General features: G+C 36.7%; 1 protein-coding gene across 5 annotated transcripts in view; it reads right to left on the bottom strand.

The window, feature by feature from the left end:
• The window catches only part of BRWD3 (bromodomain and WD repeat domain containing 3), a 124,235-nt gene extending 109,455 nt beyond the window's left edge, over nucleotides 1-14,780 (bottom strand). For 3 of the 5 annotated variants that reach the window (XM_033849197.2, XM_033849196.2, XM_073799357.1), the window contains exons 1-6: nucleotides 14,550-14,780; nucleotides 14,364-14,422; nucleotides 14,132-14,161; nucleotides 13,671-13,730; nucleotides 1,930-2,080; nucleotides 477-575 (exon numbers count right to left, since the gene is read on the bottom strand). In XM_033849197.2, the coding sequence (XP_033705088.1) occupies nucleotides 477-575; nucleotides 1,930-2,080; nucleotides 13,671-13,730; nucleotides 14,132-14,161; nucleotides 14,364-14,422; nucleotides 14,550-14,580 (430 nt within the window). In that variant the 5' untranslated portion in view covers nucleotides 14,581-14,780. The remainder of the gene's footprint in view (nucleotides 1-476; nucleotides 576-1,929; nucleotides 2,081-13,670; nucleotides 13,731-14,131; nucleotides 14,162-14,363; nucleotides 14,423-14,549) is intronic. The other 2 variants (XM_033849195.2, XM_073799356.1) reach the window with 2 other exon arrangements.
• Nucleotides 14,781-16,087: the final 1,307 nt, after the last annotated feature.

The following is a 16,087-nucleotide window of genomic DNA, read 5'->3' as shown; positions in this document are numbered from 1 at the left end:
AGGGGAAGGGGAGGAGGAGAGGCCAGGGGAAGAGAAAGAAAGAAAATGAATTTTAAAAAAAGGTTACCTTTTACAAAACCATGATTATATTTGCTTTACATAAAAATGCTTTAGGGCTTCCCTGGTGGCACAGTGGTTGAGAGTCCGCCTGCCGATGCAGGGGACACGGGTTCGTGCCCCAGTCCGGGAAGATCCCACATGCCGTGGAGCTGCTGGGCCCATGAGCCATGGCCGCTGAGCCTGTGCGTCCGGAGCACAGGCTCTGCAACGGAAGAGGCCACAACAGTGAGAGGCCCCCGTACCGCAAAAAAAAAAAAAAAGCTTTAAAAAATCTGGACCAACCATGAAACTCTTCAAGAATGTAAGCAGTTTGTTTATACTTCAAATTTAATTCTGGTACGTATTTTTGGCTGTATAATGAGTTCAGGAAGGAACAAATTAAGAATATGTTTATAACTCACATGGACATTACTCACCCACATTTGGAGGTTTCACATAATTTACAGGTAGTTCTGGAGGTCTGCCTCTATGTAGAGCTGCAAAAGCAGAGCCATTCCATAGCGTACTCTTACAGTCTATACAGAAAGATTCAAAAGTTAGTCAAGGCAAAGAACAGTTTTTTTTTAACTGTACCCTAGAGGCAAATATCTGTTTTCAATTTTATTTATTGAAATACATTTTTAACTATTAAAACCACAATAAGAAATAACATGCATATGTTTAAAAGTGTTATAATCTATATTATGATAGGTGAACACCAATGCCTTAATATTATCATCAGGATATTTTATTTCCATGCTGATATAGAACCAAAGCTTTTATTATACATATATTTGAATCTTATGTAAATATGTCATGGATTAATAAGGTTTTAAGTTTACATTGGTCCCCTTCTTGATCTTTAGGCTTATACACATCTGCTCATATAAAACTGTATAAGCAAGGAAATGAATACAGCACAAGTATGCCAGGTAAAATTCAGAAACATTTATACTTCGTGTATGCTAATGTTATGGAGCGCCTGCCAGCTGTGCCATAACAGGTAACACTGCATATCAGATGATAATTGAGTAAAAATAGTTGTTTTTTATCTTTAATGTTTATGTCAAAAAATTCAAGCAAATACAAAATATTCCTAATAATTCAACTTTGAAACAAAAATATTCTACTACTCTCTTGAAAGGTTTCAAATTAACTGAATTAAAGAATTTCCTTAAATTAAGATATTTAAAAACTGACATCATTTATGTAACTATTTATATTTGTAAATTAGGATTTTTAAAACATTATGCTAAAAAAACAAAACATAGAAATAAATTGGTTGCTAGATCTGAAGTATTTAATTCACTAAGGCATCCTAAATGCCTAATTTCACATTTTTACATTCAGAAAATTCTATCTATATAATTTACATATGGGGGTTCCGTGTAAAACTTTGGGAGAAATCTGTAAAAGACTGAAAAATAGTGGAGTAGAGAAACTGTTACTGAACGATGATGGATTGATTTTTTTTTAATATTTTTAATTATAAACATAGTTATATATCATAATTTTCATTTACCTGTTATGAAATACCCAATGTGATTAGGATGATATCAAGACTCAAAGATTAAGAACATCAAAATGTAATGAAAGAATATTTTATGTATTTATACTGTACTAATCAGAGCAGCAATCTTTTGAGATTTCTATTCCACAGGATTACAAAGAGATTTTATAGTCTTTACCTCTATAGTATTCACTGTTTTACAGAAAAGGGCTCCATTTAGGCCTCTAAAAATTTACTTGTACACTAGGAAAATAAAAACAAGATTGGCAAGATAAGAAAAACTAAAAGAAAATTAGTATTTAGAAAAGCATGGGAACATTTAATTAACATAAAAACACACTACTCTCGACTCCTTCCTCTAAAAACTGTAAAAATCTTACCTTTGGCATCCCGTAACAGAGACTGCCGACCAACACCTAGTAATGTCTGTACCCCAGGAACACTCTGAGGGATCTCCTTATCTAGTAAGGGACCAATCCGCTCACAAATTTTAAGGAGGTAGTCTGGAGGAATGTGTGCATTGGCTGCCACCTAAAAAGCATAAGTAAAATACAGGAAAACAAATTTGGTTTAAAAACATTAATCTAGTCCATTACCAAACTGTTCCATCATGGAAAAAAGTACAATTTTAAAACACACAAGGAAAATAACATTTTAAATATTTAATACTTCAACCAAATTTAAGAAACAGCTACAAAAATTAAGCATCATTTAAACAAGTGATAACACATAAATGACATGGCAGTTTAACTTACTTTTTCGTGCCTTGATTAAATCATTTGCTTAGCTGTTAATCTAATGCAATAAGCATTACAAAACAGCAAAAAGGATCATGCCTAAAAATCAAAGTACAAAGATGATGGGTAAACTCTACTAGTACTTGATCAGCAGTGATCAAGAATCAGAGAACCTAGATTCTATATAAATGATAAGAATGCAAACAAAAGGTAATACTTGCACCAAACTCTCACTTAAGTCCCTTTAGGATTAACAGGACACATTTGCTTAATTAAAGCAGAACTCTTTCTCCTAAAAAAGTTAATTGGTTTTCAAAAGAGTATCAAATTAATGATTATTTTAAATACCATGTTCTAAACAAGCTATGTACTCAAAATTCATTGCAACATTAACTCATTTTTTTCCTCCAAGTGCTTTATTTATTTATTTTAACATTAACTCATCTTTAAAACACAAGTAAATTTCTGAAGATGATTAACTAATGTAGATAGGAATGAGACAATAAAACAACAAAACTGGTTTTCATTTTTTATCTAAGCTAATGTTAAAGTTACTGATGTGTTTCATAAATACCTAATTATTAAAACAGTAAAGAGTAAACTAGAACATTAAAAATCCTTAGATAAAAAGAACATCTACATTCTCATCTTGACAAAAGGCCCTAAAATCTACTTACAGTTACAATGCCAATTTTTATAAGTGCTACAGAGATAAATATATATATATATATATATATACATATATATACCTACCATCACATAGGATGCATATCAATATATTACTTCCAAGTCAAAAACAATATAACTCAAAGGAATAATTTTGTAAATCATCCCTAATGATCACCAGAAGAGATTATGTGTGTTCTTGATAAATACTGGTTCACTGAATCAATGAATGAATAAAAACCAAAGTCTACCTATAAGTAATATCATATGAACTCACAGAGGAAAAATCTTTCTCCTATCAGGGTGCCTTTTTTGTTTTCTTAGGAAACACAGGTCAAAGAACTACAATCCAACATGTATTTAGGAATCTGGGAATAAATGATTCTATTGTGATTTTTTAAAATTATTTCCTGCCAATTATCTTTTGTAAGTCCCTGAAGAAACAAATTTTAATCTACCAAAATCACTGGGGCCTGGCAACTGTCATGATGGTCAGGAAGAATGGCAACTTATGGGACTTCCCTGGCACAGTGATTAAGACTCCATGCTTCCACTGCAGGGGGCACGGGTTCGACCTCTGGTCAGGGAACTAAGATAAAAAAAGAAGAAGAAGAATGGCAACTTAACCTGATTATTTGCATCTACAAGGTTTAGCTTCTGGATTGGGACAAAGGATCAAGCAAATTCTTTCAGTTATTTCACACATGTCTAGTTTTGTTTTCCAAGCAAGTAACTACATAGAACTAAAATATACAGGTAATATTAAAGTCAAAGTACGTGATGATTCAATCTAAAAACTTTTTTTTTTGTTACTTAGAGACACTGATGTCCTAAAATCCTAGTTTGTAATTCATTCTCTCCACAATAGGGCATTCCTAAATAGGCCTACGTGCAAATATAGTTAGTACTCCTAAAAACATATATCTCAAAGAAAAAAGCCTTAACATACTGCATATTAACATCTATAATATTTTATGCCTTTTTTCCCACAACACTGTCTTGTATAAACTGGGCTTCTGATATCAGTCATTACCTTTTCACCAAGTAAATGTTATAAGGCTTTACACACAATGGTAGTTGTTGTCTTTAGTGGCATTTTCTTTTTTATCAATTTTCTTTTCCTCATTTCATTACCATCTCAAGAGTTATTCACTTGTTACACAAATCTACCCACCAACTTGCAATATATATACAGTAACATATAATCCAGAAAACGGGAGTTCTCTGATATGAATTTTTAGTATTACCCTCTTAAAGAAACCTGTCAGAATTATACCTTAAACTGAAACCTTAGGCCTCCTGGCTACTTCATTTTATAAAAACAATGATGCTTCATTTTCAGCTAGTTATATAAATGTTTTATCTATTCCTCAGTAATCATTTAAAAACACAGAATCATTAATTAAGCAACTAAAACAAGGCTCATCTACTCTCACATTCTCCCCCTTGAAAATTTGTATTATAAACTATTAAAGTTTACAAGTTTGCTTTTCACCCTATGCAACAGAAAATTGCTCAATTTCTAGGCAGTCCCATTCAAAAATCCATTCCTCTAAAATCAATAAAAATTTGATTGTAAAACAGCACAAGAGAAACAGAGATTCTATCAACACAATGGCAATAACAATACTTTTGAGTTTGAACGTGCTCTTTTCCTTTAAACAATATTTACAGGCTTCCAGACTATATCAGCACAGTTCTTGCAATGATAGTTTCTTCTAAATCAAACTTCAGGACTTATAAGTGGTATTAAACATTTACTTCAATCCATTTGCTTTGCCTAAAGCTGGAATTCCTTTTTTTAAAATTTTTTTTAAAAATAGGTATTTATTTATTTATTTATTTGGCTGTGCCTGGTCTTAGTTGTGGCATGTGGGATCTTTAGTTGTGGCATTCGAACTCTTAGTTGGGGCATGTGGGATCTACTTCCCTGACTGGGGATCAAACCGGGCCCCTTGCATTGGGAGTGCAGAGTCTTAGCCACTGGACCACCAGGGAAGTCCCCAAAGCTGGAATTTCTTAAAGGTGATCTTTTTAGGCATAAGAACTCTTATCCACCCTCAGTAATTACATTTCTAAGTTTTAAAAAAATTCTGTATTAGAATTACATGTGAATATAATGTAATATATCATAAAATGTAATATTGAAGATATGTATTAAAATATTCTATGAAATTTGTGGCTTATTAAAAGCCACTCTTTTTGATTAAAACTCAAAATAGTCTAATTGCAGTTATTTAGCCAAATTTCTTTCTGGAATATAATGGCCAAGAAGTAACACAACAAGCACTTTGAGATCTGAAGAAGAAAGGCACTCTCTAAAAACAAAGTTCAAGAGCATAATACAAACTTTTGTATTATTCTGTAAAATATCTCCAAGGAGTTAAATTATAGAACCTTTGAACTGGAAGGATCCTTATATACAATCAACTTAATTCCACATCTTACAGTAGGAAAAACAGATCCAGAGGAGTGAAGTTCAATGGTCACAATGAATGGACCAGAATCTGGGTCTCTGTGCCCACTGTTATTTCTATTACTGTCCCATTAAGGCAGCTGAAAAATCATGAAAGTAACACAAAGACTGGAAAAAATTAAAACTATAAATTTGATAAACTGAAAGAAATTAAATGAAGCCTAGATTATAAACCTTCTTGATAGGAACACTGGCTGACCTAAAGAGCAAATCTAACAACTGAAATCACCACACTTGAGAATCATTATGACAACTGAGAAGACCAGAAGGAATCCAGCTGGGCACTGAATAACATACAAAAGGTACCTAATCTCAGGGGGCCAGACCTGCACCAAGAGCTACATTTGAAATACTATTTTCAGATAGCCATGATAGCATTCTTACTTTGGCTTTTCGAAATAATAAGATCAGACAAGTAACTAAAAAACAAAGAAAATAGAATTGTGTGTTTTGTTTTATAACTAAAATCACTACACAGGTAAAATGAAGAATGAAACTGAGACCATATGCTGAAGAAGTAAAATGCAACATTTTCTCTGAGATTTGAAATGGGTTTTTTGGGGGGGGATAGAAAATGAACTTCCATAAAGTTAGTCACATGACTTTTTGATATTTAGGGACAGGAAACAAAACAGATTTTGAAAAATACAGCAAGGCTTTAAATATATCAATATAAGTATAGTAGAGATAAGCACAGTACTTTGAAGTCTAAGAGCCTGGATTACTCAGGCTCTAAAATTTACTAGCTGTTACTCCTTCTGGCAGTATGATACTGTGGAAAAGACTTAGATTTGAATTTTTCCAGCATCCCCAGGATCCTACTTATATGACCTGCAAAGTTATTCAGTCTCTCTGAGCCTGAGCTTCCTCAACTGCAAAACAGGGAGTAATGATAACCACCTCATACTATTTGTAAAACAAAAACAAAATCATTCACTCATGCATTCATTCATTCAGACATTTGAAGTATAGGGATATAATGGAAAGATTAAACTGCTGCCCTAAAAAAATCCATAATCCCAGTGGGGGAAACAAACTAGTAGCTAGAAACAAATCAAATCTACAAGCGCCCAGAGGTTTAGTACAGAGAGCTAATGAAGCAAAGTACAGTACCTAATTTAGCCTGGGGGTAGGGGTTCTTGTCCAATTTCACACCTGAATTCTAAGTGAAAGTTAACAAGGCAGACAAAAGGAAGGGAAGGCATTCCAGGCAAAGAGAAAGGAACCCCCATCCAGTAAACACACTTTGCACAGTGACTAGTACATATATCTCCTCAATGTTTAAGATGCTCCTACACAACATTAAGTTAAAAAAAATAAAAATAAAAAACTCTATCCAGAGTATCTGATTTTGAAAGAAAAAAATGCCCATACTTGTACAAAAAAGATGAAAGAAAACATAAAAATCTAATAGTTTATTTTCTGCTTGATACTGTTCAGTAAAATATAAATGCCTGCAATAATCCAATATTATCTTTATAATTTAAAATTTGAGTTTTAATGTTTGCTGAATTTGAAGGAGGAGAAATGAAAAACTGGGAAGCAAAGGAAAGAAAACAGGCCTTTCCATTGTAGTAATACCACTGGTTAACAGGGTGGGCCACAAAGTGTTAAGACTTCCTATCATTTTCTTTTGAAAAAATTAATCATTGTTCATAGCATTTATTTTTATTTTTATTAGTTTTAAGACTTCCTCAGGAATGAGACAGGCAGAGCAATCCACCTAGGGCTCAAGTATTCTCTGGTTAATACTGCCTCAAGAAAGCACTAAAAGTACTATAACCCTGAGGTCAGATGATATCAAGACAAGAACAAGGGACCCACCCACAGTCTAGAAGTTTCTCAGTAGAGAAAGGCCCAATAAAAAGAACTCCATACTAGCTAGCAGATTAGTAAGCCTAAAAAATATATATCATGAAAACACTTCTAAGGGCTTCCCTGGTAGCACAGTGGTTGAGAATCTGCCTGCCAATGCAGGGGACACGGGTTCCAGACCTGGTCTGGGAAGATCCCACATGCCGCGGGGCAAGTAGGCCCGGGAGCCACAACTACTGAGCCTGCACGTCTGGAGCGTGGGCTCCGCAACAAGAGAGGCCACGATAGTAAGAGACCCACGTACGGTGATGAAGAGTGGCCCCCGCTTGCCGCAACTATAGAAAGCCCTCGCACAGAAACAAAGACCCAACACAGCCAAAAAATTAATTAATTAATTAATTTTAAAAAGCTACAAACATCCATGACTTATTAAAAAAAAGAAAAAAAGAAAACACTTCTAAAAAAGTTAAGAAAATTGAACAAGTAATAACTAAGAACCAGCTAATTATAAAGCACCATGGTAGATACTAAAAGGCATAAGAAAACATCTTCAACAAGGTAATTTAAAATACAAGAAATAAATTGTCAATAATGTATAGAAAATAAGATTAGGATAAGAAGAGATCAGTCAGAAGGGTTGAGGATCCCTGCAACAAGACATGGGAAAAACATACCTCCCACTTCTTAAAAATGAGTTAATACTATACCAGTATCATATTGAATTACTTTTCTGTAATACATAAAAATGCAAATAACACTAAATATCTTTTCACCTAGTGATCATTCCTTGCTTAACACAGATGCACTTCAAAGACACTCATTTTGGGCTCAATTCTGACATTTTTTAAGTGCTTTTTTTTTCTTTCTTTCTTTCTTTTTTTTTTTTTTTTGTGGTACGCGGGCCTCTCACTGTTGTGGCCTCTCCCGCTGCGGAGCACAGGCTCCAGACATGCAGGCTCAGCGGCCATGGCTCACGGGCCTAGCTGCTCCGCGGCATGTGGGATCTTCCTGGACCGGGGCACGAACCTGGATCCCCTGCATCGGCAGGCGGACTCTCAACCACTGTGCCACCAGGGAAGCCTTAAATGCTTTAATGGTACTATTTTATATGTCCCTTACCTTATAAAAAATATTAGGAAAATTGGGTGGTGATAATTAGCCAATTACCCAAGAAAACATAAATTCTGGGGTCATAGTTCTTCAGATTTTAATGCTAACCATTCAAACTCTCTGTCCTATATTTAAAATGTAGTAACCAACTCATTTGCACTCATTTGCATTCTTTCATATTTAACTCATTTGGTCCACACAACAACCTTGCAAAACAGGTAGGGGTTTTTATTTTATAAATGAGGAAACTGAATCTCTGAGAGGTTAAGTAACTTGCCCAGGGTAGTTCAACGAGTAATGACTATCTCCTGGACTAAATCTTATGGCCTTTTCTACTACCCACAAAATCCTATTTGAGAAATGTCAAACAAAGGCATCTCTAAAATATGACACAAACACTAAGTTGACTTTAAATTACTATTTTGCTCCCTATAAAAAAATTATTAATCAGTCAATAACCAACATCAGTAGAACTTCAACAGAAACACACAAACTAAACTAATATTCAAATGTCATAAAGGTGCTTTCTGGACAAAATTTTATAAGAAACATTCACCCAATCCAAATTCTTACTCTTTAACAGCAGCTCTCTTCGCTTCCTTAATACCATCTTATTTGTACTGAGATACCAGTTTTCCTAGGACTGATGCTATATCTCCAAAAGGATTTTAATCATTGAAAGTATGTTTCTAGAGCCCAAGTGTGGAAAAAAAAAGCCAGTGATCAATCCAGATGAATAGGTAAAACAAACATGTTATAGAAAGCAAGAGCGTACATGTGGCTCAAGCCAATCAGTAGTGAGGAATACCAGTTTACAGACATTGACTGCTGCCTGCCATAATACCTATCAGTTAGCATTATATCCACACGGGAGTCAAGCAGCACATGCTTTTTGGTTTCCCATGATGCATTCCGTTCCTCCTAACTATGGCTGTGTGTCCACATAACAGTTAATAAATCACACATGCTTAAATTGCTTCCACACTTAGAGATGCAATACCATGCTACCAGCACTCAAAATCATTCTACAGTTCTAATAGACAATTTAAGCTATTACTAGTAACTAGAGAACAAGAGCTGGGTAAGGTAAGAAAAAAATGCAGGTATGTCTGGAATTCAAATACAGTGTTTTAAAGCAGTTGGTGAGGATCAAATGAGATAATGTGAAAACATTTTTAAACTCAAATATGTTAAATGCAGATGTAAATTCTTATAATGACATATATCACCATAGATGTACTATTTCTAAAGACAGCAGTGAACATACGATCTTGATAAAAGTTTTTTAAATAGCAGAAAACTACTTCAAGTCTTTTGAATATAAAATGAAGGTAATAAAATCTATGTCACTCCAAATGTAAGCACTAATTGGTACTTTCAATTCTACAGATGAAAAATGCTGAATAAATGTAAAAATATATACCACACCTAAAGATAATTATGTCTTTGGTTCAGTCTTATGATAGGAGTACCCATACAGTGATTCAAAAATCTTAAAGCATGCCTTTAAAAAATGTTTCCAACTCACCATTCCAATATATAAAATTTGTATATTTACAAAAACTGTTCATTTGTTTACACACACACACACACACACACACACGCCCCTCACTGCTCTGTTTGTCATCCCCAATAAAGCTCCAAGGAGGAAGCAATAAAATAGTCAACAATTCAACAGGGTCACCACAAATGAAAGGACATCTGTATTTATTTATATTATCTACCTTAAGATGTAAGAAGCAAATCTAATTCTATTATGCTGTAAATAACAGTCAAGCAGAAATAAAGAAAAATACTCAGATCAAACTTCAAAAACAATCACCCTGACTTCAATTCTCTCCCTGTATCATTACAAAATTCTGAAAATTAATTTAGAATTTTTTTGAATGTCATAATCAAAAACGTTACAGTTCAACATAAACTGACAAACATTTCATGTTCAGACTCATTTTTTAAAGGCATTTCAGATCTTGACATGTCAATACTTGACTGCAAGCAGCTTTAACAAAAAAGCACCTTCCCATGTGTTCCAAATTATAAGTAAAACACTAAATCAGATTTAAGAAAGAAAAAATAGGGATTCCTAGGCTATGCAATAGTAACAGTAGTAATGAAGTGTTGAAGAAATCTAACTTATTATCTTAATATTCTTCTGGATAAATCAAGTTAAGCAGTATAGACAATTCAAATGAAAATATACATATGGACAGAAAGGCAGGATTTTTGTTTCAAGTATGTAGTATACATGACTATGCAACTTCAATTCAGTATTTTGATATCCTTGTTTATAGTCCTTCACCTCTTCATTATGCATTTGTCTTCTTTCCTTTTTATATCCCAGTACATCTTCAGTTTGAAGTGCTGCTATAAAATTATACTAATTAATACTTTGCCCTAAATTTAAATCCAAAACATGTAGCTAAATCAAAGATCACACTGTATAAATCCATTGTTCTAACAGCACTTTAAAAAATACTACCCCGGGACTTCCCTGGTGGTCCAGTGGTTAGGACTCTGTGCTTCCACTGCAGGGGCACAGGTTCAATCCCTGGTGGGGAACTAAGACCCTGCATGTCCCTTGGTGTGGCCAACACAACAAAACAAAACAAAATGAACCTACATCTCTCCTACAATGAAGCCACTCAAAATCTCAAGCCAGATTTGAAATAATTTTTATCAACAGTACGACTGATGAATCTAGCAATCAAACACTGCACACTCAGTTCTCAGCCACTTCTTTCCCTTCTGTTCAATTCTCAGCCCTGCCTCATCTTCCCTTACAAAGAAATCTATAGGTAGAGAACAGACATATGACTAAAAATAAGACCATATTATCAAAATGTAATATCCCTACAAAAATTGGACCCTGGTGTGGAAAAATAAAAACCTATGTGTACAATACAAAAAGTAAATTAAAAACAAAAAAGGTAACACTAAACCATAGATAACAGTCAAACAATAGAAGAAATTCTGTGTATATAAAAATTAAAAATGTATAAGTAATTATAAAAACAATAAATTAAAAAGATAAAGGTGAAAATCAAGTATATGTAGGGATATACAAATGGATTAATGACAATTAAAAAATAATTTGTTAAAGTTTAAGCCTCACTAATAATGGAGAAAAGAACCAATTAAGTCAATTGAGGACTATTTTCACCTATTAAAACCACCAAAAGATTTTTAAATATTTTAAAAATTCATTCTAAGTATCTAGATGGTTACATTATAAATTAGGACAATCTTCTGGAGAGCAATTTTATAATATATAACAAAAGCTATAAAATGGATGAGTCCCTTGACCTGATAACTCCACTTCAGAAATATAGCCCAGAAAAACAACTGAAAAAGAAAAGAAAAGAAAAAAAAGGAAAAAAGCAGAAAGACTACTTAACTATGCAGATATTAGTGAAAAACTGGAAGTAACCCAAATGTTCAACTGGCAATTGAGTTCTAATCACAGCAACTTAAAAACAACCGAATCTTTCCTTGCCATTAAAATAACAATGACTACTCAAATATAGATAAGTATACGTAAAAGTGTTACATAAGAAAATATAAAGCATAAAGTGGACATTGATTACAATTACATGAAAATATGCCTTTACAATATAAGGAAAGGAAGTCTAGTAAACTGGACTTTGTTTTTTTTGTTTTTCTGTGTGTGTGTGTGTGTGTGTGTGTGTGTGTGTGTGGTTAGGAGACTATTTTTAATCATTTTGGTGCTCATTTACTTTTTGGAACTGTCAAGTTAATTTTTAAAAAGCTTTTTCCTTTTAAAAAATGTTACTTGCTTAAAATGGTCCACTTAGAAACAAATAAACAAAAATATTGTCAATACACCTCAGTATACAAAACCACATTAGTCATAAAGTATTAAAACATATTGGTAAGCACTGTTGTTTTTGCCCTTTTTTTGAAAGAACTTCAGTCCAACAAAAAGTCTGACTACAAATTAAATTGGTAATACATGCAGTTTTTCCAAAATATTTTTTATCCATCGGAGAATTTTTTACCATTAATATTACAGATGGTGGAGTTTATCCTTATCACAATTATTATATCATTTTCTGTGCTTTGCAAAACTAAAAAAAATTAGTCAGTAGATTTGGTGATAATTAGCATGGCCTCATTCTTGTAATTTAATACAAAGAAAATTATCAAATGAACACCAAAGTAATTTAAATATTGTCCTGTTGAAAGCAAATTTTAAATCATTCTATTTATATTTAGAGTCTACCATACCCCTCCAACTTTCTTTAACTTTGTCTAATTTTCCTCTGTTTGGATCTTACTGGAAGGAAAGATAGCTGAACTTAGATTTTAGTAACATCACCCCTTTCTCCTTTCATTTCCTTCCAATTGACTGTGCCAGTGGCTAACACAAGGGAACATCCTCCCAAAAATAAAAAGAATCACCTTTTTGTGTGTGTCAATGCCGAACAGAAGGTGCATTTACACTATGAATTATATTTGCTGAACAAACAACAGTCAATCCAATGCTTTTGGTCCTTTACTAAAGTATATTCTATTTTAAAATATGACCATTGTTGTTTCCTTGTAAATCCAAAATCGTGTTTCGTCAATTCTCAAAAAGCTCATAATCCACAGTTCTTATTTAGTGAAATTGTTAACTGCATAAATGCGATTTAATAATGATTTGATGAGCTATTTTCTACAATCTGAGATATACAACGATTATGCTTTTATTCCGTAGTCGATTATCTAACCCCCGACAAATTTTGAAATTAGCTTGATGCTATTATTTTTAATTGTGTCGTTTTTCCCTAGTCCCTGGTCCGTCAACTCCCCTCCTGAACCCCCTCTGCCGTGCGGCCCGCCGCCCCCAGACCAAAAAAAAAAAAAAAAACAGCCTGGCCTCAGTTCCCGTATTTCAAGCCAGGACCAACCAGAAAGCAGTTTTCTTCCACTAATCCGGAACTCCAGGCTGTTACCAACGCTGTCATTGGCCAGCGTCAGTCCTTGGTACGTGCCCCAAGATAACCCCCTGGTTTCTCTCCCTTTTACCCCTACAATGGGCCTTTCCCGATGTTTGTAACATATTCATAATCTACAGTACGGCATCTCTGATAACCAGTTCACATTCTTCAAAGTTTTCAGGTGGAAACAAACGAGGCCAAGGGGAGGGCAAGGTACCCTTTCTCCGACTCGCCGGGAGGGGGGAAGGGACAGTTCTTCGGCTCAGCACTGAGCTCCAGAGCCGCGTAGGTTGAAGGGTCGGGGGCGGGTTGGGGGAACAAGGTGGGGAGGGAGTGGAGAAAGAGTTGGGTTAAGTTGAAATGAAAACTTTACTCACCAGATCCTCGAAGCTTCTTCGGTGCTCTCTCCCCTCCCAGTCTAAGCGGCGCGGAATAAGCTGGGGGCCGGCGAAAAGAAAGGGGGGAGGGGGCAACGATAAAGGCCAAGCCTCTGCTCCGCATCAACCCAACCCAGTTTGGGTCCGGGTCCTCGACCCTTTGGCGTCTTTATTGCTGTTGGCCTGATAGCTGTTGTCTCAGAGCTAGACGAGTGTGGGGGAAAGGAGGCCGAGGAGGAGGAAATCCTGAAAAAACACCTCCCACAGGCATAAAGAGGGGGCGAGTTAAGACCCCAGCGATATCCGCCCCTTTTGAGGGAAGAAGCCGGTTCACCACTGTGACAACAGCTATGAGTGCCCAGTTCCAAGCCTTCCTCCCGGTCCTAGCCCTCCGCCCCTTACTTGCCCTTCCTCCAGTCTCACCCCAACCGTCCCCACCTCTTCCCGAAGGGGCTGCGTACCTGATGCTCCTCGAGCTCCTGCACTAGCACCTGAGCAAAAGGGAAACACGGATATGAGGGCAGCTCGGGCCACCAACCCATTCCTCCCTCCCCAAACTGAACCCAGCCGCTGACGGCAGCGCTACTCAAGGCCGGCCTTTTCCTCACCCACAGCGGAACCACACACCCAGCTGCCTCGGTTTCCCCACTGGGACCATTCCCCAAGACTCCCAGATCTCCTTCCCCTTCTCACCTGAGCGGATTTGTTGCAGGGTCCGGACTGCAAGAATCTAGCGATCAGGTAATACAGCTCTGAGGAAGAGGGGGGGAAAGAGGTTGAGAGGGAGGCAAAGAAGAAAAAACAGAAGCTTTTTCAAAAGAAACTGACAGCCGTCGCGCTAAGCTCCCATCCTCTTAGCCCCAGGACACAGCTACCCACCGGCTTCGATCTGGGTAGGTGCCGCCGCCATCCTTTTCCCGAGGGGGTTTGGGGGATTTGCTCCAGAGGGGCTGGCGGGGGCGGGTGGGGATGCTGCCTCTATTGTGGTGAAGCCCCCATGCCCAGGAGTCCCGCCGCTTCCGCCGCACTCCTCGTCCCAGTTTCGGTCTCTCTCGGATTCATCGCATCACGTTTCGACCCATAGATATTCTAGCCCAAGAGCTGAGGAGGCGGAGGAGGAAGGAGAGGGAGAGAGAGAAGAGGAGGGAGGAGCCGAAGTGGCGGAGGGGTGGGCGGGGGCAAAGGGGGTGGGGAGAGGGGAGGGTAAAAACTGTGAGAGGGACCTGCAGCGCTCGTTGTTCACCGCCAGAGGCACTAACGCATCCTCCAGTCCTCAGCTCTCCAATACAGCCGACAGTTACCTAGCTACCGCTCCCGGAAGGAAGGGGAGGTGCTAACTGATGGCAGACTCTCTGGCAGCTACCGTAGAACTCAGTGGTGACGTTCCCTTCAGCGAGTTCCAGAGTGGTTACCCTTCCTGTGAGGGCAGTCGGGCCCTTTCCTATCGAGGACCTTTCCCTCTGGCGTGGTCGTGAGGAACATGTGAGGAGCCGATTCAGCTGCTTTCTTCGATTCCCTCCCGGCACCGAGGAGGCTTTGATTTTTTTGTCTCTCTTCCACCGAAAGGAGGCTAGCCGCTAAAGGATCTCGTGACTGAGAAAGAAAAGGAGTCCCTACTTCGTTGTCACTTGTTTCTCTTTAAAATGATTTTTGTACCAGATGAAAATGCTGTTAACTTAGAAGTCCGGAGGGCAGGGCTCATATTGTTATAGAGAAAGAGCAGCTCTCTAAACGTCCCCTGATTCTGATAAATTTTCAGGAAGAATTTGCTGTCAGACATGAAGCATTTTATTTTTTCCCCTTCTGAATGTGTAACACATGCCATATCTGTCCCATTCCTATAGGATAATTTTCAATTGTGTCTTCAAATACTGTCAAAATATTTTATGTTAACCATGGATTTTTATGTATTATTGCATATCTGTATGCAAGGTAGTTTTCTACAGGTTTGGGGCAACTTTCGTTATTTAATATATAACCCCTAACTCTTAGTACAGTACCGACTTTCAGTAGTTGGTTACTGAAATCTTAAGTGATCAAAGGATTTGTAGATTAGTAATTGACACACATATAGTGAACAGTCTACTTCCCTACTTTCCCTCGCATAATATATTCCCACCTCAAGCCCTGACCAAAAAGTAATTAATAGAAGCTGAACCTGATGAAACCAGAAATGCTGTTTAAACTGCATGTACTGTTTACATTGAAATATTCAGATTTGAAGGTTCACCTTTTAAGGTTAGGGCTGGATTCTTAGGAATTTGATTTCCTCACTCAGAGTTCAGCCATTGACCACAGTGTGCCTAGAATTGCATTATGCTGGCATAAACTTAGCCTAGGTTGGTTAGTTCTCACTCTGGTCATTATTTTCCCCTCAGAAAGAAAGAACCACACAAAATGTGATATAATAGGTCTAT

The sequence above is a fragment of the Tursiops truncatus genome, chromosome X (assembly GCF_011762595.2).
Source record: "Tursiops truncatus isolate mTurTru1 chromosome X, mTurTru1.mat.Y, whole genome shotgun sequence".
NCBI lineage: Eukaryota > Metazoa > Chordata > Mammalia > Artiodactyla > Delphinidae > Tursiops > Tursiops truncatus.
This window is presented reverse-complemented; position numbering and strand designations above follow the sequence as displayed.